This window comes from Cynocephalus volans, chromosome 15, assembly GCF_027409185.1.
Source record: "Cynocephalus volans isolate mCynVol1 chromosome 15, mCynVol1.pri, whole genome shotgun sequence".
Classification (NCBI taxonomy): Eukaryota; Metazoa; Chordata; class Mammalia; order Dermoptera; family Cynocephalidae; genus Cynocephalus; species Cynocephalus volans.
Genome location: NC_084474.1, coordinates 57,616,004 through 57,641,950, shown reverse-complemented (window position 1 = coordinate 57,641,950; position 25,947 = coordinate 57,616,004). Strand labels below are relative to the sequence as shown.

At 38.5% G+C, this 25,947-nt stretch overlaps 1 protein-coding gene across 3 annotated transcripts in view; it reads right to left on the bottom strand.

Moving 5' to 3' along the window:
* STK3 (serine/threonine kinase 3) overlaps window positions 1-4,948 on the bottom strand; it is a 304,634-nt gene extending 299,686 nt beyond the window's left edge. For all 3 annotated transcript variants that reach the window (XM_063079486.1, XM_063079485.1, XM_063079487.1), the window contains exon 1: window positions 4,770-4,948. In XM_063079486.1, the coding sequence (XP_062935556.1) occupies window positions 4,770-4,795 (26 nt within the window). In that variant the 5' untranslated portion in view covers window positions 4,796-4,948. The remainder of the gene's footprint in view (window positions 1-4,769) is intronic.
* Window positions 4,949-25,947: the final 20,999 nt, after the last annotated feature.

The window sequence follows — 25,947 nt, the reverse complement described above, 5'->3', positions numbered from 1 at the left end:
ACATTTGCCCTTATGAAATGATTATTTTCTTACCTTCACTTTTCATCTGTGTAAATGCACTTTGTAACCCTAACATTTTTACTTTAATCTTCAATTTTACTTCCCCCAAACTACCCTTTCACACTATTGAAAAAATAATTTTTTTTCCACAGAATCTAACTACAGCTTACACTGAAGAAATTAAGTATGCTTCAGCTACTCTCTTATTATTCTTCCAGTTTTTTCACTGTTTCACACCAACTTTTCTTCCAACTACATGTTAATCAACGAATTTTAAATTTTAAATAACTAATTCTATAATCTAATTGAAGAATAAGGCCTATCTGGCAAAGTATCTCTCTACAGCAATAACATTCTGTCCTCTCTTTGACAAGTATTGTACATAACTGCTTACAACCAGGGATCTCATGCTGCCCCCCTGTCTATCATAGAGACCCACCTCCCTCCTATGAATTTTCTACTTGGTAAAGAGCCCATGTTCTGGTCATTTCCCTTTCTACCTACCAAACTTTACCTATTCTGTGGTCATTTTTCACTCTGCTAGGGGTTCCCCTACAAAGAAATCTGATAAACTCAAACCTACCAAAATGCTAACAATTAATAACTATTTAATGTCCTTTCAATAAGAACTTGTAAAGACCTCTGTGACAGACCTGCTAAGAAAATCTGGGGAATCTAAAAGCGATTCTGATACCTCACGTCAGTGACATGGGTGACCACATCTATTGCCCATGTTTAAACATAAGCCTTCTGTTGGGGAGACCAAATCAATGAAATGTGAGGGTAACAGGTGCCTTACAGATCATCTAGGACTCTGAGCCATGATTCTGAAACCTGGCTGCACACTGGAATCTCCAACTCACAGAGTAGAAGAATGATACCCAAAGGAGCAAATTTCAAAATCAGGGCCTAATACTCAGGCCTAATACTATGCGTGCATGTGTGCATGTGTGCGCAAGCCCGCGCGTGTGTGTGTGAACAACATGCTAAAAATATAAAGACGTGTATGGGAAGGACAAACTTCCAATTCAGGACACTGACTACCCTTTGGGGGATGGAAAGGAAATGCAATTAAGAAGAGATACACATGGGGGCTCCAAATATATTGGTAATATTTCATTTCTTTTTTTTTTTTTTTTTTTTTTAAAAAGATGACCGGTAAGGGGATCTTAACCCTTGACTTGGTGTTGTCAGCAACACGCTCACCCAGTGAGCAACCGGCCATCCCTATATGGGATCCGAACCCGTGGCCTTGGTGTTATCAGCACCACACTCTCCCGAGTGAGCCACGGGCCGGCCCGGTAATATTTCATTTCTTACTGGGTGGTGATACATGGTATTTATTAAATTAGTCCCTATTATCTTTCGATGTCTAAAATTTCGTAATAAAAAAGAATAGGAAGATGTCATATAATCAAATACATATCCTATTAGGAATACAGAGAAATATCTCAAGCTACAAATTACTCAGAAAAGACACTTTATGAAGCAGACCTTAAAGGAAGAAGAATAAAACAGATTACAGGCAAAATTACTTTTCAGAAAAGTGTGAACAAAGGCAATCTTGGGAGTACCCACAGCCAACAACCTAAAGAACAATAGGGAAACTTCATGAGGACAGATTCATCTCAATAAACAGTAACAGAAGGCTGGGACTAAGTGATAGAGGCCTTGGATACAAAGTAGACAAGTGTGCCCTCAATCCAAAAAAAAAAAAAAAAAAAGGATTAGAATGACTGAAGTGATGTTTTAGCAAAATAAGTCAAAAGCCACGTGCAGGATGAAGTAAGACAAACTGTGTTCTGTGGAGCACTGGAGATTCTGCAGGATAGCAAAAGGGGAAAGGAATAAGGGACTGGGAACCAGGTCCTGGTGTCCTACCCCTACTCCAAACAGAACACTTCTGCTATTAATATGTTTCTGCTGTTAAAATATTTTTGAAAACCATTGAACTAAAGTACCCAGTTAGAAGGCACTGCTGCAGTTCAAGTGTGAGGGTCATAAAACCCTGGAGGAGAGTAGTAACCTTGGGAATAAAAAGGAGGGAAATATTAACCCACAGAATTTTTAGTGGAAAATTTGATAGGATCTAATGACAAACTAGATGGGATAATAAAAGAGTAGACCTACATGAAAAAATACAAAATTTCAACTGCTCAGCAGCTGCTGGTCATACAGACTTCAACAGCAGCAACATAAATATGACCATATAAAAGTGTCTGAGCACTAAGGAAGTGCTACTCAAGGCAGAGAAGCAAAATGCATTTTTACAGGGATTAAGAAGAGAACAAGCAAAGGGGACCAGGTGACTGCCGAAAAAGACCACTGCATCATGGAATACCAAGAAAGCAAGTTTCAAAAAGAAGCATCACTGTACACACACATTATGAGGGTGCACAGACTTTGCAGCCAATCAGACCCAGAGTTTTGGCACCCTCTCCACTTGACCAAGTTATTTAACTCTCTGAGACTCATTTAATAAGGAAAACATAAATTAACAGCAACTAACATTACTGAACGCATTATAGAGCACTGTGTTAAGTGTTTTACATATGACCTCATTTAATCCCCACAATACGTTTTACAAATGAAGAAAATTAAATTTAGAACTACCAAGTGGCAGGGCCAGAATAACTATGTCTCAGGATGTCTAAATAAAGGGATGCATATATAAATATCCCAGCAAACAGTATGACCTCAAAAATGGTAGCTGTACAGGACTGCCCCCTTATCCATGGGGAATATGTTCCAAAACCCCCACTGAAACCTTGGATAGTACTATGTTTTTTCCTATTCATACATACCTATGATAAAGTTTAATTTATAATTTAGGCATAGTAAGAGATGAACAATAATTAATAACAAAATAGAACAATTATAACAATACACTGTAATAAAAGTTATGTGAATGTGATGTCTCTCTCCCTCTCAAAATATCCTAATATTTTCGGACCTCAGATGACCATGGGTAACTGAAACCTCAAAAAGTGAAACCTTGGATAACAGGGGGGGCCACTGTATTTTATTTTTAGAAGGTAATGATCCATAGGGGACAAGACAAAAATTCACTGTCAGTGATTCCTGTCACAGCCTCCAATGTGGCAAACTCTCTTAGTGTCCTCATCTATAAAACAGGATTAATGACTGTAATCCAACCTCCTTCACGGGGTTGCTGTGAGGATTAAATATTATGAATATAAAAATGCTACCAAAAAATTTTTAAGAGATATTCAGATATAAGGGATTAATACCACATATCCTTTACTCTTCAGAAATGCCTTACTGGATCAAATAAGTCTCTCTGAAGACAGCTAAAAATAAGTCTGTTAAATGTGCAACCACTTTGAAAAGTATTAATCACCATGGAATTACCACCCACACCTGCCCCTGACTCCTCCAGGTTCTCTAATGTTTCTGCAAGGGCAGGGATTCTCACACCTGTGATGCAACTCTGATAACTTACAGTAGAGCTAATCAATAGAGAGTGGTTCTACTTCAATTCAGAGTTGTTCAAGTTGACCTATGGCATTATGTCAGTGGTGCCCCCTTACAATCCTTCCAAATGGAAAAGAAAAAAAAAAAGTCCTCCAATTTTTTCTGTAGTATTAAAACTGGGTGCCCAGTGAGTATTAGAATACAAAATGCTAGAAAAGAACCTATCAACTGACTTGCTTCAAGGGCTCTGACTGACAGCAGGTCCCTTTTGGAAACTTCCTCACAACCTCCTTTTTTCACCTGGACAGATGGTTTCCAGACCTCAAGGCTCACATGTCTAGTCACACAATTCACAATAGCTCCCAAGATTCCTACCTCTTTAATTATTCCACGTTCTTGAATACAACAAGATCTCATCTAAAGATCTCTAGGTATCAAAGCATATGAACTCTTTAATCTTCACAACAGTACTGTCTGAGAGAAAGATTAGTATCTTTATTTAATCAATTAAAAATGAAAGACTGAGGTCAAATGTTTTATCAAACAATTAGTTGATTCATTCTTGGGCAGAAAATGCGCATTATGAACTTTTATCAATGGACAACCTTGATTTAGTTTCCTAAGATAACTGCAAATATTAGTTCAAACACATCTATTCTGTATACATCCATTTCCAATATGTCAAAGATTAAATATAAACTAACAATAAATACCAAACCAAAGCATCACTATTTTTACATGCAAAACTATAAGGGTGAGAGGGTCTAATTTAAGATCCCTACTGTCTGGCATCCGTAAATACTTTTGAACTTGAGGGGGGTAAAGGAACACCTGTCAGTGCAGCATACGCACAACAAGTTCTACAGACTGTGTAGCTATTAATATTTGATTCCTTAAACTGTAAATAAACAGCCCGCCGCCTAAAAAAAAAAAAAAAGGCAATATTATGAAGAACCCTTGATAAGAAAACCTACGCGGTAGTAAGACGACCAATAATTTCCTAGTTTTAGGTCGCCCGGGCTTCGCGAACTTGCCACGAGGGAAAACCCTCCCCGCCCCTGGAGGTCGGGCCGCGGGGAGCCGGCGCTGCCCACCCAGCTCTCCGCGCGCGCCAGGCCCGGCCAGCCGCGGGACGGCGAGGCTCAGGCTCGCCTCAGGCCCCCTGGCCTCGTGGACTGACGCTGCCAGCCCTCGGAGCCAACTCCCGACCCTCGGAGCGCCCGGCTCGGGGTCAGGCAGGCGGAGAGGGTGGCAGCAGGGCCGGGCCTAGCCGCCCCCGCCCCGCGGCCGCCGTCACCGGTGGCCTCCGTCTCCCCGCTCCCCGCGTTCCTTACCTCTTGGGCGCCGGCGGCTGCTCCATGGCGGAGCAAGAGGGACTTGGTGGACGGCGACGGCCGGAGGGAGGAGGGGCGCCGGGGCGCCGGCCGGCCGAGCCCGGGGAACCTCGGAGGGAAACTCCGGGAACTCGGACCAACTTTCCCGTAACTCCGCGGCGGATCTCCCTCCCGCTCCGTCGTGCGGCACCGCACAGCCCGCCCCGCCCGCCCAGAGACTGTGGGCAGAGCCCGGCGCCGCGCAGTGTGGGCGGAACCGGCCGCGGCCCAGGGGGTGGGCGGAGCCGAGGCCGGCCAAAGCGCAAGGAGCGGACAAAAGGAGCGGGTACTGGAAGGGCTGGAGGCTGAGGCCTAGTCGCACCCCGCGGCTCTGGGCTCGAGAGGGGCACGTCCCATCGAGCTGGTCCGGAGCTTAGCCCCTCGCTTGCTTTCACTGCGTTTGCCCCGTTCCGATTTGACTCATTTCTCTGGATTTACCAACCATACATCCCAAACATCTTGGGAAGCCCTTTGAAGTACAGGACTTCTAACTTCCCACGCTTCCCTCTCTAGTTATGTTTATAATTATTGGTTTTGTTTTCCCCCAGCCATTTCACATTTGTAGCTACAGTACTAGGGATACTGCTGGAAATTCTTGTTTGATTTTGATTGTGGACAAGCTCCTCACTACATTTCACAATAATTACATCTAATTACAGAGAAAATAATTACTGCGGTGGGATCTCTCAGTGCATGCACCAAGTTCAGTGCACTGGGGTCTGGCCTGCCGGCTGTTCAATTGGGTGACCTGGCACACCTATCACAAATTGTGGCGCCTAGAATGGTAGTCAAGAAAAGTCTGTTTCCTTCCCTTTTTGGTCGTCTCCCCCCAGCCTCCTCATGCCATTGTAATTTGACCACCTCATACATCCATATTGTGTGCATACTGATTAACCGTAAGTTCCATGTATAGATATCTCAAGATCATAACTGCTATATAATGAGTTTGCTTATTTTTGTTAGAAATTGTCAAGATGTAGAGTCACACAGGGTTTTCTTCAAGGTTAGAACAATGAATATAAAGAGAATATTGGGAAAAAAACAATATGGAGAGGGTGTTGAGTATGAATAATATAAATATTAACCTAAATTGTCTATTAGTTTAGACACATTTAGTTTAATCCTCTTTTTGCATTATTTTAAGTTCAACTATAATAAGCTTATACAATCTATTTTCAAACTATTATATTCCTCCCTAAATTTAGTTATTTTAAGTTTGTTAAGACTATTCATTGTTGAAATTTAAAGTCAAATTCTGTGAACCAGAAAGATTATCACAAAATTTTGTACTTGTTTGAATATACTAAAGCATTCACAGTCTAACTGTTCAGAAGTAAGAACAACAAAAACAGAAAAAAACTAAATCATTAAAATGTCAAAGCTGGGAAGAACCTTTAAAAATATCCCATTCCACTCCTCATTCTCATCCTCACTTCCATGCCATACTCCCATCTTTCTGTGTTTCATCATGAAAAGTTCTTGAGGAGATGCATCATTTCATCTTTTTTTAAAAAATCATCACACTTTAAAATGGGCCCAAATTGTCATTCTTCAAAATGGACTCTGAATCGTCTCACCATGTTAATTTCCAGGAAGCCTTTCCTTGTCAAACCGTCAGCACCATCACCCACCTCCTACATTTAAGTTGTGCTCAGAGCACTCTGCACTGGCTTTTATATGACACTTCTCACACTGTATTGAAATTACCAGACTCATCCCAACCCAACTGCGTGCTGGACCATATCTTTATTCTCTGTATCCCTTGCATAGCAAGTGCCTGACACATAGTAAGGGCTTCGGGCTGGATAGCTTCCTTTTGCTCCCCCAGATTCATTCTCCACCCTTCTCCATCCTCTCTGCCCTGGGGGCCAACCTTTATGGCTGACATCATTGGGCTCCCCAGCCCTCTAGCTTGCAGTTGGGTTTGATGATAAAAGACCCAGCAGATCATCTGAGAAAGAAATGTGAGGTCAGACTACTTGTTCCCTTGGTTGCCTTCCTGGGAGTCATCTAGGACTCTCTGTGTTCCAGGGAGTCACTTTTTCTTATAAGGCAAACTACTCTACCCAATTTTCCTTCTTTCCCCTTCTCTCTTGGGGCATAGGGGTCGTGAATACTATTCTATTCCCTGGGTTCCTTCTCTATCTCCTATATTCCTCTATACCTCAATCCTCCTCAAATGACCCTTTGTAAATTAAACCCTTCTCAATTGCCCCTAATTTGAGTGTATCTTCAAAAGTGTTTCCTGTTGGAACCCTGACTGATGCACTCATAAAGAAGGTTTATGGAAGGAGAAGCAATAATATCAGAAAATATATCTCTGTGGTCTCCCTTCCATTTTAAAAGGGATAGGGCTAACATTTACTGTCTCATTCCAATAGGATCAGACACTTGGCTTACATTATCTCATTAAACCCTGAAAACTACCTTGTGAGGTAGTTATTATTTCCGTTTTATAGGTGAGGAAACAGATTCAGAGGGGTGAAGGCAATTACCCTGGGCCAAACAGAAGTCTGCATCCTAACCCAGGCCTTTACAACTCCAGTGCCAGGCCTCATTGCACTGTAAGTCAGTCGACACATATTTGTTGAGAACCTAAGTATGCTAGGCATTGTTCTAGGTGCTGGTGATTCATCAGTGAAGAAAACAGAGAAATAGACAAAAATTCCTGCACTCAAGGAGTTTATGTTCTGGTTGGCGAAACATAGTAAGATAAATAAGTACCTAATCAGTAATGTTAGATATTGAAAACTGGTAAGGAAGAAAAATGAAATGGAGAAAGAAAATATAAAGCATTGGGAAAGAGATGAAATTTAGATAGGATGGACAGGGAGGCCTCAATGAGAGGGCGGCTGAGGACGTGGGGGAGAGAGTCATTCAGACAGCTACAGGAAGAGAATGTGAGGCAGAGGGAAGAGTAAGTGCGAAGGCCCAGAGGCCTCGTGTGCCTGCTATGTTATGAATAAAAGGAGTTGTTTCTGTCCTGAATTTCTTAGGAAAAAAAAATGCCTCAAGCTTCTGTTTTGTCTGTGGAAAGCCAGCCTCAAGATTCCAAGAAGGAAAGCATGCGTATAACACTAAGGTCACAAGTTCGGTTCCCCATATCAGCCAACCACCAAAAAAAAAAAAGAAAGAAAGCATAGAAATCATCTTTCAACATGCTAATAAGAGGCAGCGGCATTCAAAAACGAAAGCTGTAGGAAAACCTGCGTTACAGATAAGGGTCACTCAGCTTCACTTAACTGTGAAAGTGAAGTAATCTGCTTCTGCTTCAGACTGTTCCAATTGGAATTGAGATTATGCATTTTAATTCTACTAGTAAACAGCTGACTAGACTTTTCAATGTGTACTGTAAGAGAAATGTGAGCGAAATCTGCAATTTGGGACCCAGTTTCTTCAAATTACAAAAAACGCAGTCTTTGTAACTGGATACATACACCACCATGTTTTAGGGGTAGAAAAATATTAATATAAATAAACGTTTTCCTTGTTATACTACTTGCTGCTATTCAATAAACTATAACTTTGTATTTCTTCTCATTTTTATATTTGTTTGAAAAATCATATTAATTAACAAATGTTAGTTAATCTTTTACTATTACCAGGAAGAGTTTGGGGAGAGACAAAGTTCTGATCAAATATATTACCTAGTGTAATTTTCTATTTGCAGGGAAATATGGAAATGTTTCCTTTTGAGAGGCAACTTCATAAAACATTTTCTCTTGCTCTATTTTTCTTTTCTAACTCAATTTTATAGTTAGCGCATGTGAAGGTTAATTCTAGGCATCAACTTGTTTAGATGAAGGAATGCTGAGAAACTTGGTAAAGCTAACTTTTTAGGTGTGTCCATGAGGGTGTTTCCAGTAGAGATAAGCATAAGAGCCTGAGTGGACTGGGTGGGAAAGCCCCGCCCTCAATATGGGTGGGAACCATCCAATCTGCTGAGGTCCCGGAGAGAACAAAAGACAGAGAAAAAAGGTGAAGCTCTCTATCCACTGGAGCTGGGATACACTATTCTCTCCTGCCTGTGGACATCAGAGCTCGAGACTCTTCAGCTCTGGGTTCCAGGACTTAACACCAAGGACACCATCAGCTTCCCCGGTTCAAGGCCTTCAGACTTGGACAGAGCCACGCTACTGGCATCCAGTTTGCAGACACCTATCGTGGGACTTTTCTTCACAATTGCATGAGCTAAATTCCCCTCATAAATCCCCTGTCATATATTTATAACATACCCTATTGATTCTGTCTCTCTGGAGAACCCTGACTAATACAGCCCAGAACTAGCATGTTGGATGTTAATTAAACCAGTATCCTCTGTTATCATAACAATCTTAAACTTTTATTTCACTTACTTTTTCTCTGACCAGACTGTGAGCCTCTTAGAAATAAAGACAGTATCTTATTCATATCTGTCATGCCAATAGCCTAGCATATCAGTTAACTGTAAGTAACAACTCAGAATGATTTTCAAAACAAGAAACCTAGAAATAGGTGTTTCTGGGTTTAAATAATTTTTTAGTTTACTTTCATTTCCTATAGCACATCAGGATCTCCTCAAGCTATCTCCCTCTCCTCAAGGGCTCAAGATGGCCACGAACGTTCCAGGCATCACATGCTAAAATGACAATGTTCAGCAACGGAAGAGGATCATTTCTTTCTGAAAACCTTTTTTTATGATGGTGGAAAAACCTATTACAGAATCTTTTCTGCAAACTTCCCTTTATATCCTATTGGCCAGAAGTGTGTCACAGACCCATCGCTAGCAAAATAAATGGGATCACCAAAATCTGGTTAAACCAATTGTGATTTGATTCACCCCATGTAGCTGGGCTTGGAACTGAGGCTGGGACTGGCTTTCCATGAAGCTTATGGCAAGGAGAAGCATGGAGAATAAAATTGGGATTTTCTTATTAAGAAAGAGTGGGGGAATTACTTACTATTAGGCAACAGTCTGCAATGTTAGTTATATACAAGTACCTAGAATATTACAGTCAATAAATAAATGTTTGTTGAATGAATGAACGGATTTTCACACAAAGAAAACACCAAGAATTAAGAGACACAGTAATTCATAAACTATATATTAAGGGAAAGTGAATGTGCCATTTGTCATTTTATTTCCTCTTGGCTCCAAATTCACCCTTCATTGCCTGCTCTATTAAAATTGAGTAGGTCCTTTAAATATTTTGCTTTACCAGACAATATGATGTAAAGCTTTGTCAGTAGGGAGCGCTGGAGAAACATTGCAAAAGAAAAGGGGTTTCCTTCCTGATTCCTATGTGTTCCCTCAGCAGGCTCCTGCAACCAGGGCTGCTTCTCTGGATCCTGCAGCCTAGGCATCTTCTGTAGTATCCAGCTCCTACAACATGCGCATCTTCTCCAGCAGTTGGCTCCTGCGGTGCAGAGCAAAAACAGCACCTAGTGGCCAACAATTTCCCTCCCACCACGTCCAACCTCTCCTCCGGGCAGTTTTGCTGCAGAGTGCCTCCAGGAAGATACCTGACCATGAACAGCTTTTCCCAGCAACCTAAGGGGAGGATTTCTGGGAAGTTCCAGAGGGCAGATTTCCAGCAAGTTCCACCAGCATGGCACCACAGCAACTTCTCTGCCATTCAGTGACATACAGTTGTGCCCCCTCCAACAAGGTCTGGATCTCAATCCTGGGGGCCTCATCCTTGAATGCTCTATCTCAGCCCCAGGGGGAGTACTACTCCTGATATTTGCTATTCCTATTGTTTTAGTCCATTCAGGCTGCTACGATAAAATACTGAAAACTGGTGGCTTATAAACAACACAATTTTATTTCTCATGGTTCTAGAGACTGGGAAATCCAAGATCAAGGCACTGGCAGATTTGATGTCTGGTGAGGGCCCATTTCCTGGTTCACAGGCAGCACCATCTCACTGTGTCCTCACATGGCGAAAGAAGAGAACAGCTCCCTTAGGCTTCTTTATAAGGGCACTAATCCCATTCATGAGGGCTCCACGCTCATGACCCAATCACTTCCCAAAGGCCCCACCTCCTAATACCATCACCTCAGGAGTTAGGATTTCAACATACCAGTTTTGGGGGGCACAAATCGTCAGGCCATAGCATTCATATTTTTAGAGTTCTCTCTGCTTTTTACTAGCCAATCCCTCTTTACTTCAATCCTCTGTTATAGTTAATAGTTCTTTACATTAAACTTTTTAAAATAACTGTATGGTCTCTGTCTCTTGTTGTTTCTGTATCAGATTGGACCCTGACTGATGCAGAGAAAAATAGCAAAGAATCCCAGGCCCTGCTATAAACTCAGAAAAGTGATCGATAAGATCAGATCAATTTACTTTCAGTTCAATATATTTAGTTCAATAACTATCTACATCTGTAGTTCTCAGACTTTTCAGTCTCAGGACCACTTTATGCTCATAAAAATTATGGAGAAACTTAAAGAGCTTTTGTTTATGTGGGTTACATCTACCAATTATTAAGAATTAAAACTGAAATATTTTTCAAACATAAGAATACACAAGCACAAATTTCATTAGCCGTCAGAACAATGATATCATCACACATCATGTAGCATCTGGAAAATACCCTCATATGCTTATGAGAGAATGAGAGTGAAAAAGGCAAATAATATCTTAGCATTATTTTAAAAATAGTTTTTACTTTGTGTACCCTCTGAAAGGGTCTCAGGTAACCCTAGAGATACCTGGATCACACTTTGAGAACCACTGATCTATACTAAAGTTATATAAACACATTAGCTAAGACCTATAGGATAAAAATATAGAAAATATGGTCCTTGCCCTCTAAGAACACAGGTTAGTTGAAAATATAATATATATGTTCCTAAAAGACTAAAATAATTCAATCCTGTATGTAATAAACTATCAATAAGTTCTGTCATTCAGAAAGGTACTGTAGTTCAGACTGACACGAGCTGGAGCTCAGCAAAACAAAAATGCCTTCCACTTTATAAAATGCACCATCCTTAAATATCAGTTATAAGGAGGAAAAAAAAGTTTATGCTATATACAAATGTAACTTCCAGAACAAGCTGAAGATCTCTCAAAATACAGCAATGATTAGTTAAGACACTGAACATGGAGACAGAGCTAAGGAACAGGAAGGAACCAATACTAAGAACCCAGTAAACGCCATCATTTGAAGCCCATTTATGACCAGTCTTTAGTTATATTCACACATATAAGGAACCTAAACTCTATAAACTAATCTGTTCTATGCTTTCATAATGTCTTTTGATATTTTTTAGTTTCTCAACTTCTTTTTATTCCTGACTATGGACTCTATGAATAATTAATTTCTAATTTGTCTTAACTGAACTAAGCATAAATAAGACTTGTTAACTTCTAGGCGAGGAAAACTAGGGAAATAGGAATACCGCTAGATATACATGTAGGGTCTTCAAAAAGTTCATGGAAAGATTTGTATTATCTTTGAATTCTATTTTCCCCCTAATTTTTTGAAATACCCTTATATGTAGTGGTGGCAGCAGTTAATGTTGCTGAAAAACAGGGCAATGAGACCTTTTGTAGACAGAGAAGCTGGAATAAAACTGAGCCACCCTTACGCCAGTCTTAGCATGTGATACATTCATATCAAATTCAAATTCGACTTCAAAAAAGTTGGAAAGATGTAGATTTTTACTAACATTCTCATGGAAATGCTGAGGAAGGAATTATATAGCATATAAATAATACCAGAAAACTGGGCTGGGGAGGTCAGATAGTCGACCTCAAACCACCCCATCCTCTACCAGGTTCCTGACTCCACCACAGGAAAGTATTAAAGAGCAGAATCAGAGTAGAAAGTGAAAACAGGTTTAATGTAAAGAATAAGAAATACACACTTCACGAGGAAAGTGTGGGCGGGCTCCCGAGAGTGAGTGGCAACTGCAGCAAGTTTACGAAAGTAAGAAATACACACTTTGCTCCAGAGAGTGAGCAACAGCCCCACCTTATTCCTGGATTCCACTTTTATAGTTTGACTATCGATACATATTCAAAGTATCTAATATTCACTTACTGGGTGGTTCCCGGTTATATAACATAGCCTTGCACATGCTCAGTTGGTCTCTTTGGAGCATGCTCATTGGTCAAATTCTACCAAATACACTTAAAATATGCTATGTGCTCTCTAGCACCTCCAGTGGGAGGTCATTTATGGAATAAACTCCTTTCTACTGAGCATGCTCAGCCACTGGAGTTACATAAATCTGACTCCTGCAGTTTCAACCTCCATGTATTAGTGCCAGAAATAAGAGCAACAAGCAACAGTAGCTCAGGATTTAGAGGAGGGGCTTGAGTCCTAGGGGAGTGGTTTGAGACCCAGGGGAGTGGCCGGAAACCTGAAACCAGGAAAACTGAGCACCTGCTATCTCATTAACACAGTGAAACTTTCTAAAAATCCTCCTTACCAGACTTTCTCCCTAAAGTTTTCATGAGAGCTGCCCAAATCCCTTCTTCCTTTTGCTCTCCAAACTCTTAAGATGCTTCTCTTTTCTCACATTCACCCTTCTCTCCTGCAGTTTACCTCCCTTGCTGTTACTTCAAGCCCTTTCCCTGAAGAGAATCATTTAACATCTTTCCCTTCAATTCTGTGGCTCTTCTAGCTCTACTTATCTTTGTTAATACAACATTGTTGAGGAGACAAGAAATGAAGGATCCTTCCTAAAGTGGGCAGGAAAGCAGGAGGAAGAAAGACTGAATATTCAAACTTTAATATTTTTGTCTCTACCAAACATTCTTTCAATCAACATTTATTATGTTGCTAGACACAAGCAATGAGGTATGGTCCCTACACTGAAATTATGAGATTTTCCAATTACACGTTTCCCCTTTCCCCTCTTTTCAAATTCCTTTCCAAAGGGAGTGATTCCCTTATAAAAGGTAATTTTTTGCTTAATTGATTACTTTATAAAAATTACCCATGGAATACCTTTACATGGTTAATTTCCCCCAAGCATTTAAGCTGTGATTTCAATTTCACTCTTCACTGAGAAAGAAGGCAAGATGACTGCAGTTTCTAAAATTTCATTTGAAACAATAGTCAAAAGTATTAGAAAAAGTTATCTTAAGGGCATCTTGCTAACAAATTATCATCCTGGGGTTTTGAATAACTCAGAAGTAAAAAAATGGAGTTCTCTGCCATATAATCAGTTGTTATAAAATACCATTGGCAAAGGACTGTTGGAGTATCTCCTTATGTTTAGCCACAAATGAAGGGAGAAAGAGTAATAGAGAAGCTTCTGAACACCATAAATTTATGCCTAGTAAAATGAAATTATTTTGAAACAAGTGTAAATCAAGAGTAAGAGCATTGAAAATGTAAACATAACTTATTAATTTCTGTTTGTATTAGTTATCTATTGCTGTGTAACAAATTATCCTAAAACTTAGCAACTTAAAAGCAACTTAAAACAACACACATTTATTATCTTTATTTATTTATTTATTTATTTATTTATTTATTTTATTTTATTATTTTTTTTAAAGATGACCGGTAAGGGGATCTTAACCCTTGATTTGGTGTTGTCAGCACCATGCTCACCCAATGAGCTAACCGGCCATCCCTATATGGGATCCGAACCCACGGCCTTGGTGTTGTCAGCACCACACTCTCCTGAGTGAGCCACGGGCCGGCCCACATTTATTATCTTTAAAGCATGAACTGTTTCTACAATTTTGCCACTTCACCTTAAAAATTCTAAAAAAAAAAAATTACAAAACTGCCAACCAGAAAACATATGAAAAATAGGACTTGAACAATCAGGAAATATTAAGTATCTTTCTAGTACAGGGGCTCCCAAATTTTAACATGCATTAAATTCACCTGGAGAATTTGCATTTCTCAAAAGTTTTTAGATGATGCTGATGCTGCTGGTCCAGGGACCATACTTTGAGAATCACTGTTCTACTTCACCAGTAATAGTCAGTTAGAGATTGTAAAAGGTCAAGGGTTTGGATCTCCTACTGGCTAGCTACAAAAAAGAAAAGAAGAAAGAAATTTTGAAAGAGAAAAAGATAACATTCATGAAAATAACAAACCCCGTAAAATATGTAGGAATAAACTGAATGAAAAATATGCAAGACCTATATTAGTAAAAAAAATTAGTGAAAGGCCACACAACAAACTCTGAATAAAAGATATACTGTGTTCCTAAATGAGAAGATTCTATATTTTAAATCTTTTAATCCTCCTTGAATTAATCTATAAATTTAGTATAATCCCAATTTTTAAAAAATCTCAAAAGAACTTCTTATGGAATTCAACAAGTGTATTCTCAAGTTCAAATAGAAGAGAAAATACATAAAAAGAGCCATTAAATTTTTGAAAAAAAAAGAACAGTGAAGAGAGACTTGTGCTGGAAGGTGGCAAAACATATGATAAAACTATGGAAGTTAAAACAGTGTGATATTAATTTAGAAATAGACGTTATTATGAATGAGCCCAGAACAAAACCATTCTTATATAGAAATGTTTATGATAAAGTGACATTTTACATTTACAGAGGGGAAAAAATGGATCACTTTATCAATTGTGATGGGACAACTATCTATTTGACAAAAATAATAACAAAGTTAGACTTCCGTTTCTATACAGCTGCATCAGCTAGGCTTCTCTATATGGCAAGCAACTGAAGACCCAGCCCAAACTGCTTCACCCAGCAAAGGGCTCGTTTTACTGGAAGATTCATAGATAGAGCGAGCGTTAGGGTTGCTTTGAGTTAGTGGTTCAATACCAACATTTCATTTATTCATCTGTTTTTAACTTTCTTTTTCTGTCTCTCCATTCTGACTTCTGCAGTGTCAGCTTCATCCTGATGCTAAATGGCTGCTGCAATTCCAAGCTTCAAATCTGCAAACCAAACTGCCCCAAAGGAGAAAAACTACCTTTTGGTAGTTGCCTCAAAAGAAGGAGGAACCTCTTCCCCCAGAATGCTTTCACAACCTCCCTTCTTGTCGTTGGCTCAAACTGTCAGCTTGACCATTCCCCAGCAAACAATGATTTGGTTTACACCTGAACCAATGATTGACTCATCTGAATAAATCAGTGTGGATAAAGGGATGGGAATTCCATTTAATCTAAAACAGCAGGGCTCTCCCTTAGTAGTAAGGATGCTGTCCATTTCCACTATTTGTCTACCGCAAACAAAAGAAATGCCTATTACACATAAGAGGGGAGGTCGAAATAGTCCTGATGTACACTACAACAATATGTAATGCATCCAGTAAATTCTGGATGCATTAAAAACCCACATGGTTAAAAACAGACAAATGGGACACTTTACCCTAAAGGAAGTAGAACCTAACTCCTCAGTCTTTAAGTGCGGGCTACACACGGTGACTTCCTTCTGAAGAGTACAGTATGAAAAGGGTAACACCACCTCAGTCAGGTGATCGAGGCTAACATCAACAGTGATAAGTCACATTGATAGTATATACCTTTAATGTGATGTGGTGACAGGGGCGCTTTACCTCTGTGGTCTTCTTCCCACAAACACAAAACTCTAGTCTCATTATGAGAAAAACTTGACAAATCCCTACTGAGGAACATTCTACAAAATATCTGACCAGTACACCTCAAAACTGTCAAGATAATTCTCCAAAAAAAGAAAAGTCTGAGAAACTGTCACAAACCAGAGGATGGTAAGGTGATAAGAGGACTAAATGTGATGAGGTGTCCCAAATATACTGGGAGTCCTGGAACAGAAAAGGAACATTAGGTAAAAACTAAGGAAATTTGAAAAAAGTCTGGAGTTCAGTTAACAACAATGTCGATATTGGTTGATTAGTTGTGACCAATGTGCCACACTATTGTAAGATGTTAATAATAGGGGAGATTGAGCTTGAGGCATGGGAACTCTCTGTACTATCTTCACAGCTTTTTTGCAAACCTTAAACTATTATAATGCTAAAGGTTTATTTTAAAGTTTTTTAAACAAATTAAAGACCACCAAATAAAATTTTAGAAGAGAGTATAGCAGAATACTTTTATAATCATGAGACAGAAGATTTGGTAAGCAAAAAGTAAAACTCAGAAAGTAGAAAGGAAAAGCTGAACAGATTTGACCACTTAAGAATTGAAAACTTTCATAAAAAGAAAGACAATAACTAAAGTTGATACTCAACAGAAGGAAATAAAAGAATTTGCAACATATATAATAGAAGAATTCATGTGTAGAATACATAATAATAGAAAAGAAACTTTAGGAAAAGAGTCTAAACAGACAAACAGGCAAATAATCTAAACTGACAAACTCATAGAAGAAATACAAATGATTAGGAAACATGAAAAGATGCTCAACTTTGCCAATCATCAGGAAAATGCAAATGAAAGCAACAACAATGTTTTTGAGTCATTATGGAGAGGAAAAAGGAGGGGAGGAAGAGGGAAGGAGGAGAAAAATAGCAGTAGAGGGACTATATAATTGACTTGGGAGTAATGTCTGTTTACCGATTTGAAAAAGTGTGAGATTAAAAAACGTACAGCTGCTTTAAGGCTTCAGGAAGCCTATGAAAAACAGTTGTAAACTGTGCTGCAAAGCTTAACAAAGAGCTTAGTGAGGTATAATATGGCCAGCCCTCAGTATTCTGTAGTTCCACATCTGCAATTCAAACAACCACGGATTGAAAATATTCAAACAGATTTTTAAAATTCAACAATAAAAAATAAAACTAATACAAATAAAAATTACAGTATAACAACTATTTACACAGCATTTGCATTGTATTAGGTATTATAAGTAACCTAGAAATGATTTAAAGTACAGGAAAAAGTGCATAAATTATATGCAAATATATGTATTTTATATAAGGGAGTTGGGCATCCACAGTATGAGGGGGAGGTCCTGGAGCCAATCGCAGGAAGATAACAAAGGACAACTGTAAAAAATTATTGTTACATTTGCATGGGAAAATATCTTGATAAGCTTTTTTGGGTGGGAAAGTGGCACCCACAACAAAGGCTTGCTCTATAATGAAGCAATATATTAAAGAAAGCTGGAATCAGAATTGGAAATGTACATAAGTTGCAAATGACTTTGGACCCCAGGAAGAGATTAATGAAGTACTAAGCAGAAACAATTAGATTTGACTGCAATACCATCGAAGTGCTTTCAGGGAGACACTAAATGGCCTTATGGTTAGGCATATTTTGAAACTTGTATTAAATTTGTTTTTTCTTAAAAATTAAGTGCTGGTGTATAGTGGCTAGTTAATATTTATTTGAAGGTTGGGTAGTGGTTATTTTTATAGAAAAAAATATAGTCGTGGAAAAGTTTAGGCTGTAAGCCTTTGTTGGAGGAAGCTTTGCCTTTGGCATGCAGCCATATCCAAGTTCAACCATTTACCTGGGGGCACCAAATTCTAGGCATGGTGCCTAGGAGGAAATAAATAGCCTCATATGTTTTAACTTACACAGTCATGGCAAGCATAAAATATGGATAGGGTTAATTTAAACTTACTCCACAAATATAGAATATTAGTAGGACAGGATGCTCCTCCAAGCTTCACAGAGGAAATAATAATATTACTAAAAGAGAGTTCTAATGTTTTATAACAAGAATTCAGTAATTCATGCAATCATACAGGTTGAAACTATAAACAGATTTAAGAAGGGTTTGAGTATTGTTGTTATTATAATTATCCCTAGTGTTATCACAGGTTATGAATCTATCATGAGGTGTTTTCCTTAAAGAGAAGGAAATTCCAGGCATACTCTAAATATTTTGGAATTGTCATAATGGATAATAGCCACTTTTCCCCACAAAGCCACATTTTCAGCTTGAAAACTTCTTCATGCTCAGTATAATCCTTATCACCACCACCAACCTTATCATCATCATCAACAACAAAACTTACTGAATACTTACTCTATGTTAAGAGCTTTACATGAATTTTCTTATGTTTAAGTGCCTGATCTTTTAAAAATGCAAATTGCTCTGGATGCCATTACCAGTTTGCACAGTAAAAGTGATCATGAAGCAAAATCCTTGGGAATAGAACACAGAATATAAACTTTCCCTGGATTAAAGGGAAGGGAAGATGGCATGAAAAGTGGAAAACAAAGAGAAATTTTCCTTACTTCACAATTTTGCTTAAGATGAGAACTGTATATGCCTCGTGACAGGATAAGCCCAAGGTGTTTGTTATATTACATTTTTAACTGGCTCTTTTTTATAAAATGCCTTATAGTCATCAAAGAACTCATTGAATATCTAACAAATGTACAATGTTTTCCTAAGTGCTTTGATTAAATGTTTATTTGATTGTTTTTTATTAGAAAAGTATAGTCTTCTGCTATAGTCTGAATGTTTGTGTCCACCCATAATTCATATGTTGAAATTATAACCTTCAAGATGATGGTATTAGAAGGTTGGGCCTTTAGGAGGTAGAGGTCATAGGAGCAGAGCCCTCATGAATGGGATTAGTGACCTGACAAGAGACACTTTCACCATGGGAGAACACAGCTAGAAGTCACCACTGATGAACTAGTAACTGGGCCCTCACCAGACACTAAATCTGCCTTGATCTTGGACTTCCCAGCCTCCAGAATTGTGAGAAATACATTTATATTGTGTGGGGCCTTAAAAACTAACGCCACCTTAAGTGACATTACAAGCGGCGCCATTATGGGCCCACAAGGGCGTATTAATGTGGCAGCCTAAGACAGCGCCAGGAGGAAGTAAGGTGGGGGTGTCTGCAGGAACCTTGCCTTAGCCCTTATTGGCCAAATACCGTGCTTCTGCGCTCGTGAACACTGCGTGGTTGCAATAGCTAGGCATTGAGACAGGATGCATGCCCTTGACCTTTAAGGTGATTGGATTATGTTTAAACCACCCCTCCCTATCTGCCTATAAAAGCAAGTGCTTGTGTGATAATAAATGGAACTGCTCGGCAGAACCCCCCGCCGTGTCTGAGTGTCCTTTAACCGGGCTGTTTTTGGGGGGCCGGCGGGTGTGCTCACCTCTCTTCATGGCTCTCTTCCCCGGTCTCCTTCCAAAGGGGACAGGAGGGAAAGAGGAATCCCGGGCCGTTTGCTCGCCCACCAAAAGCTACGAGGCTAGGGCTGTACGGGTCGGCCAGTGGCGGACCCGACAATATTGTTTATGGAATATTGTTGTAGCAGCCTAAATGAACTAGACATCTTCACACAAGAAAACCTGGGAAATACACAAGGTAGTAAGGTAAGTTAAAGAATATAGTTATCAATAGGTATATATCCAAAACACAATTGTTTTTGAACATTTTGATTGAACTTCTAATCATATCTTGTCATGTTCAAGTAGAATTATCTCATAAGCAGTTTCTATGTTACTTATTCTTTATACAATCATTTGTTGCACAGTGCTTTAGCATAATTTACCTGCTCCATTTAAAAAATCTATTTTGTATCCAGTTTTCCATTATTATGTTATATATATGTTATCATATTACATATTATATATGTTACAATGCATATCTTTGTACATAATATTATTTTTTTAATTGACAAATAATTTTACATATTTATGTTGTACAGTGTGATATTTCAATATACGTATACAATGTGTAATAATCAAGTCAGGGTGATTATCATACCCATCACTTCAAATATTTATCATTTCTTTGTGTTGAAAACATTCAAACTCCTCACTTCTAGCTAGTTGAAAATATGTAATAAATCATTGTTAACTGTAGTCACCCTACAGTGCTATAAAAGACTAGAATTTATTCCTCCTCTCTGGCTGTAATTTTGTATCCGTTAACACCCTCTCCCTATCTCCCCCTCCATCTACCCTTCCCAGCCTCTAGTAACCATTATTCTATTCTCTGCTTCTGAGATCAACTTATTTAGCTTCCACATATGAGTGAGAACATATGGTATTTATTTTTCTGTGTCTGGCTCATTTCACTTATCATAATGTCCTCCAGGCTCATCAATGTTGCTGCAAATGACAGAATTTCATTCTTTTTTTATGGCTAAATAGTTTTCCACTCAGTATTTATACCACATCTTCTTTATCCATTCCTCTTTGATGGGCACTTAGGTTGAGGTTCCATACCTTCACTATTGTGAATAGTGCTGCGATAAACATGAGAGTGCAGATATCTCTTTGACATACTAATTTCCCTTCCTTTGGATATATAGCCAGTAGTGGGATTGCTGGATCGCATGGTAATTCTGTTTTTCATTTTTGAGGAACCTCTATACTGTTTTGCATAATGACTGTACTAATTTGCTTTACCACCTGACAGTGTATAAGAGTTCCCCTTTCTCTGCATCTTTGCCAGGATTTATTTTTTGTCTTTTTTATAACAGCCATTCTAACTGGGGTAAGATGATATCTCATCATGGTTTTGGTTTGCATTTCCCTAATGGTTAGTGATGTTGAGCATTTTTTCATATACTTCTTGGCTATTTGCATGTCTCCTTTTGAGAAATGTCTAGTGAGATCATTTGCCCATTTTGTAACTGGATTTTTTGGTTTTATATTGTTGAGTTGAGTTCTTAAATATTCTGGATATTAATCTCTTCTCAGATAAATAGTTTGTAAATATTTCTTCCTACTCTGTAGTTGTCTCTTCACTCTGTTGATTGTTTCCTCTGCTGTGAGAAGCATTTTAGTTTGACATAATCACATTCATCTATTTTTGCCCTTGTTGCTTGTGATTTTGAGGTCTTATCCATAAAATATTTGCCCATATCAATGTCCTGAAATGTTTCCCCTATGCTTTCTTCTAGTAATTCCACAGTTCCAGTTCTTACGTTTAGGTCTTTAATCTATTTTGCATATGGTGAGAGATAGGGGTCTATGTCTAATGTATGTACTTGATACCTTTGCAGAAAATCAGTTGGCCATAAATACAGTATGGTACTGGCATAAACACAGACTTTAATCAGTTCTAAGAGTCTTTTGGTGGAGCCTTTTAAGGTTTTCTATATAAAAGATCATGCCGTCTACAAACAGGGACAATTTGACTTCCTCCTTTCCAATTTGGATGCACTTTCTTTTTCTTGCCTAATTGTTCTCCCTAGGACTTCCAACACTATGTTGAATAAAAGTGGTGAGAGTGGGCATTCTTGCCTTGTTACAGCTTTTCCCCTTTCAGTATGATGTTAGCTGTGGGTCTGTCATATATGGCCTTTATTGTGTTGAGGTACATTCCTTCTATACTTAATTTGGTTAGAATTTTTATTATAAAGGGATGTTAAATTTTATCAAATCTTTTTCTGTGTCTATTGAGATAATCGTTGAGATAATCATATGGTTTTTGCCCTTCATTCTGTTGATGTGATGTATCACATTTACCGATTTACATGTAATGAACCATCTTTGCATTCCTGGGAAAAGTCCCACTTGATCATGGTGTATAAAGTTTTTGATGTACTGTTGGATTCTGTTTACTAGTATTTTGCTGAGGATTTTTGCATCTGTGTTCATCAGGGCCTGTAGTTTTATTTTTTGCTGTGTCCTTGTCTGGTTTGGGTATCAGGGTAATTCTGCCCTCATAAAATGAGGATGGAAGAATTCCCTCCTCCTTGATTTTTTGGGATAGTTTGAGAATAACAGGTATTAGTTCTTTAAATTTTGGTAGAAGTCAGTGGTAAAGCCATCTGATCTGGGGCTTTTCTTTGTTGGGAGACTTTTCATTACTGATTCAATCTCATTATTCATTATTGGTCTGTTTAGGTTATCTGCTTCTTCCCGGTTCAATCTTGGTAGGTGTCCAGGAATTTATCCATTTCCTCTAGGTTTTCCAATTTGTTGGTGTATTTTTGTTGATAGTAGTCTCTAATGAGCCTCTGTATTTCTGTGGTATGAGTTGTCGTGTCCCTTTTTTCGTAGCTGATTTGATTCATTTGGGCTTTCTCTCTCTTTTTTTTTTCATGGTTAGTCTAGCTAATGGTTTGTTGATTTTTTTATCTTCTCAAAAAACCAAGGCTTCATGTTTTTATCTTTTGTATTATTATTTCAGTCTCAAATCTTTATTATTTTCTTCTCTCTGCTGATTTTTGGGTTTGGTTTGTTCTTGGTCTTCTCCTTCCTGGAGATTCATTGTCAGGTTCTTTATTTGAAATCTTTCTACCTTTTTGATGGAGGCATTTATTGCTATAAAATTGCCTCTTAATACTGCTTTTGCTGTATCTTATAGATTTTGGTATGTTTTCTTTCTATTTTCATTTTTTCAAGAAATTTGTTAATTTCCTTAATTTCTTTATTGACCTATTTGTCATTCAGAAGCATGCCATTTAATTTCTACGTAGTTGTACAGTTTCAAATGTCCTTCTTGTTATTGATTCCTAGTTTTATCCCATGAGGTCAGAAAAGGTACTTGATATGATTTTAGTTTTTGTAAAAAATTTGAGACTTGTTTTGTGGCCTAATATATGGACAATCGCAGAGAATGTTTCGTGTACTGATGAAAAAAAATATGTGCTCTGCAGCTGTTTGATAAAATGTTCTGTAAACATCTTTCAGGTCTTTTTTGTGTATAGTGCAGTTTAAATTTGATTTTGTTGTTGTTGTTAATTTTCTGTCTAGATGACCTGTCCAATGCTGAGAATGTGGTACTAAAGTCCCAACTATTATTTTATTGGAGTCTATCTTTCCCTTTAGATGCGATAATATTTGCTGTATATATCTGAGTATTCCAGTGTTAAGTTGCATATATATTTACAATTTTTATATCCTCTTGCTGAATTGACCCCTTTATCATTACATAATGACCTTCTTTGCCTCTTCTTACAGTTTTTGACTTAAAATCTGTTTTATCTGATATGAGTATAGCTGCTCCTGCTTGCTTTTGGTTTTCATTTACATGAAATATTTTTCTCTTTCCCTTTACTTTTAGTCTACATGTGTCTGTACAGCTGAAGTGAGTTTCTTGTGGGCAGCATATAGTTAGGTCTTGGTTTTTTAATCCATTCAGCCATTCTATTTCTTTTAATTGGGGAAATTTGATTTGTTTACATTCAAGGTTATTATTTATAGGTGAGAACTTACTCTTTTCATTTTGTTAATTGTTTTCTGGTTGTTCTGTATATCCTTTGTTCCTTGTTTTCTCTTTTATTCCTTCTCCTTGCTGTTTGGTAGTTTTCTATGGTGAAAAGAGTTGGTTCCTTTCTCTTTCCCATTTTCGTATCTGCTCTCCCAGTGAATTTTATACTTTTGCATGTTTTCATGATGGCTGTTATCTTCCTTTTGCTTCCAGATGTAGGACTCCCTTGAGCATTTCTTTTAAGTCTGGTCGAGTGGTGATGAAGATCCTCAGTTTTTGCTTGCCTGGGAAAGACTTCATTTCTACTTCATTTCTGAAGGATAGCTTTGTTGGGTATAGTATTCTTGGCTGACAGTTTTTTTCTTTCAGCACATTGAATGTATTATCCCATTTTCTCCTGGCCTACAAGATTTCTGCTGAGAAATCTGCTGTTAGTCTAGTTGGAATTTTTTTTATATGTGACTTGACACTTTTGCTGTTTTAGAATTCTCTGTTTGTCTTTAACTTTTGACAGTTTAACTATAATTTGCCTTGCAGAAGACCTTTTTGGATTTAATCTATTTGGGAACATTCAAGCTTCCTGGATCTGATGTCTATATCTCTCCCAAGTTGTTTTAAGTTATTATTTCATAAAATTAGTTTTCTACAACTTTTTTCATCTTTTCTCCATCTGAATCTCTCACAATATAAATATTTGCTTGTTTAAACATGTCACATAAGTCCTGTATGTTTTCTTTTTAATTAATTAATTGGGTTTTTTTTCTTTCTTTCCTTCTTTCTTTCTTTCTTTCTTTTTTTTTTTTCCCCCCTTGGTCTGCCTGGGTTATTTCAAAAGATCTATCTCTGTCTTCAAGTTCAGGAATTCCTTTTTCTGTTTGATCTAGTCTATTGTCAAAGCACTTGATTGTTTTTTTTTATTTCATTCATTTAATTCTTCAGTTCTAAGATGTCTGTTTGGTTTTTATATATATATACACTTTAAATTTAATTTCTCACTGTTGAATTTCTCATTCAAATAATGAATTATTTTCCTTATTTTGTTGAATTGTCTATCTGTATTCTCTTAAGTCTCACTAAGTTTACTTAAGGTTATTATTTTGAATTTCTTTTGTCATTTCATAAATTTCCTTTTCTTTGAGTTCTGTTACTGGAGAATTATTGTGTTCCTTTGGAGATGCCATGTTTTCTTGTTTTTTCATATTTCTTGTGTTCCTATGTTGATATTTTCACAACTGTTGGAAGAGTTATTTCTTCTAATTTTATGAAGTAGCTTTCATAGGGAAAGACTTATTCCCGTAGATGGTTTCCAGGGTGTTGGTTGGGTAGGCTACATTGGCTTTGGTTCTGGGTGGATACAGTAGTATAGTCTCTGTGTGGTTTCTTCAGCTGTAATCCATGTTAGCTATGTCTCTAGGTGCCTCAGTGACCTAGGTTGTGGGAGTTCGTGGCAGCTGTCATGTAGCTTTGCTGGGGGTGGGCTTGCTGGGCTGGTTTTCAGGCTGGAGGCACACACATGCACATGGGGGGGTCAGCTGGCTCAAGGACTAGTTTGCTGGGGACTGGTCCACCAGGCTGTTCCTCCAGCTGGTGGCAGGTCCAGAAGTGGGGGAACACAGTGGCTTAGTGGTTTGTAGGGGGGCTAGAAGGCTGTTTCTGCAGCCAGGGGTGCTGAATGGGCTTGCTGGAAACGTGTCCACTTGGTTGTTTCTCTGGCTGCACAATTGTTCAGCCAGCCCAGGGTGGCTTCTCCACTGTGCAGAACCAGTCACGGCCAATCCTGGGCCCAGGCTACTAGTAGCTGGTGTCATGTTATTGCACCCATCTATGTGAGCATGTTGGAATAACAGTAGAGCCTCAAGCCTGGAGAGGAACAGGGTCTACTGATCCCCAGAGCAGGGTGTATTCTAGCAGTGCCTTTGGTTTCAAGATGGTACCATGCTGCAGCAGTTGGGTCACAGGAGAGTGCACAATGTGTGCTCCTACTTTGGAGTAATGCAACCATGTGAATTCCATACAGCTCACTAACTTAGGCTCAGGACTTGTGAGGACTGTGAGATTCTCTTGTAGGAAAGACTGTGGGTATCTATAGTGGCTATGGGGGCTGGGGGGGACCTTCTTATCTTTTCCCTGCAAAGGGAAGTTCCTCC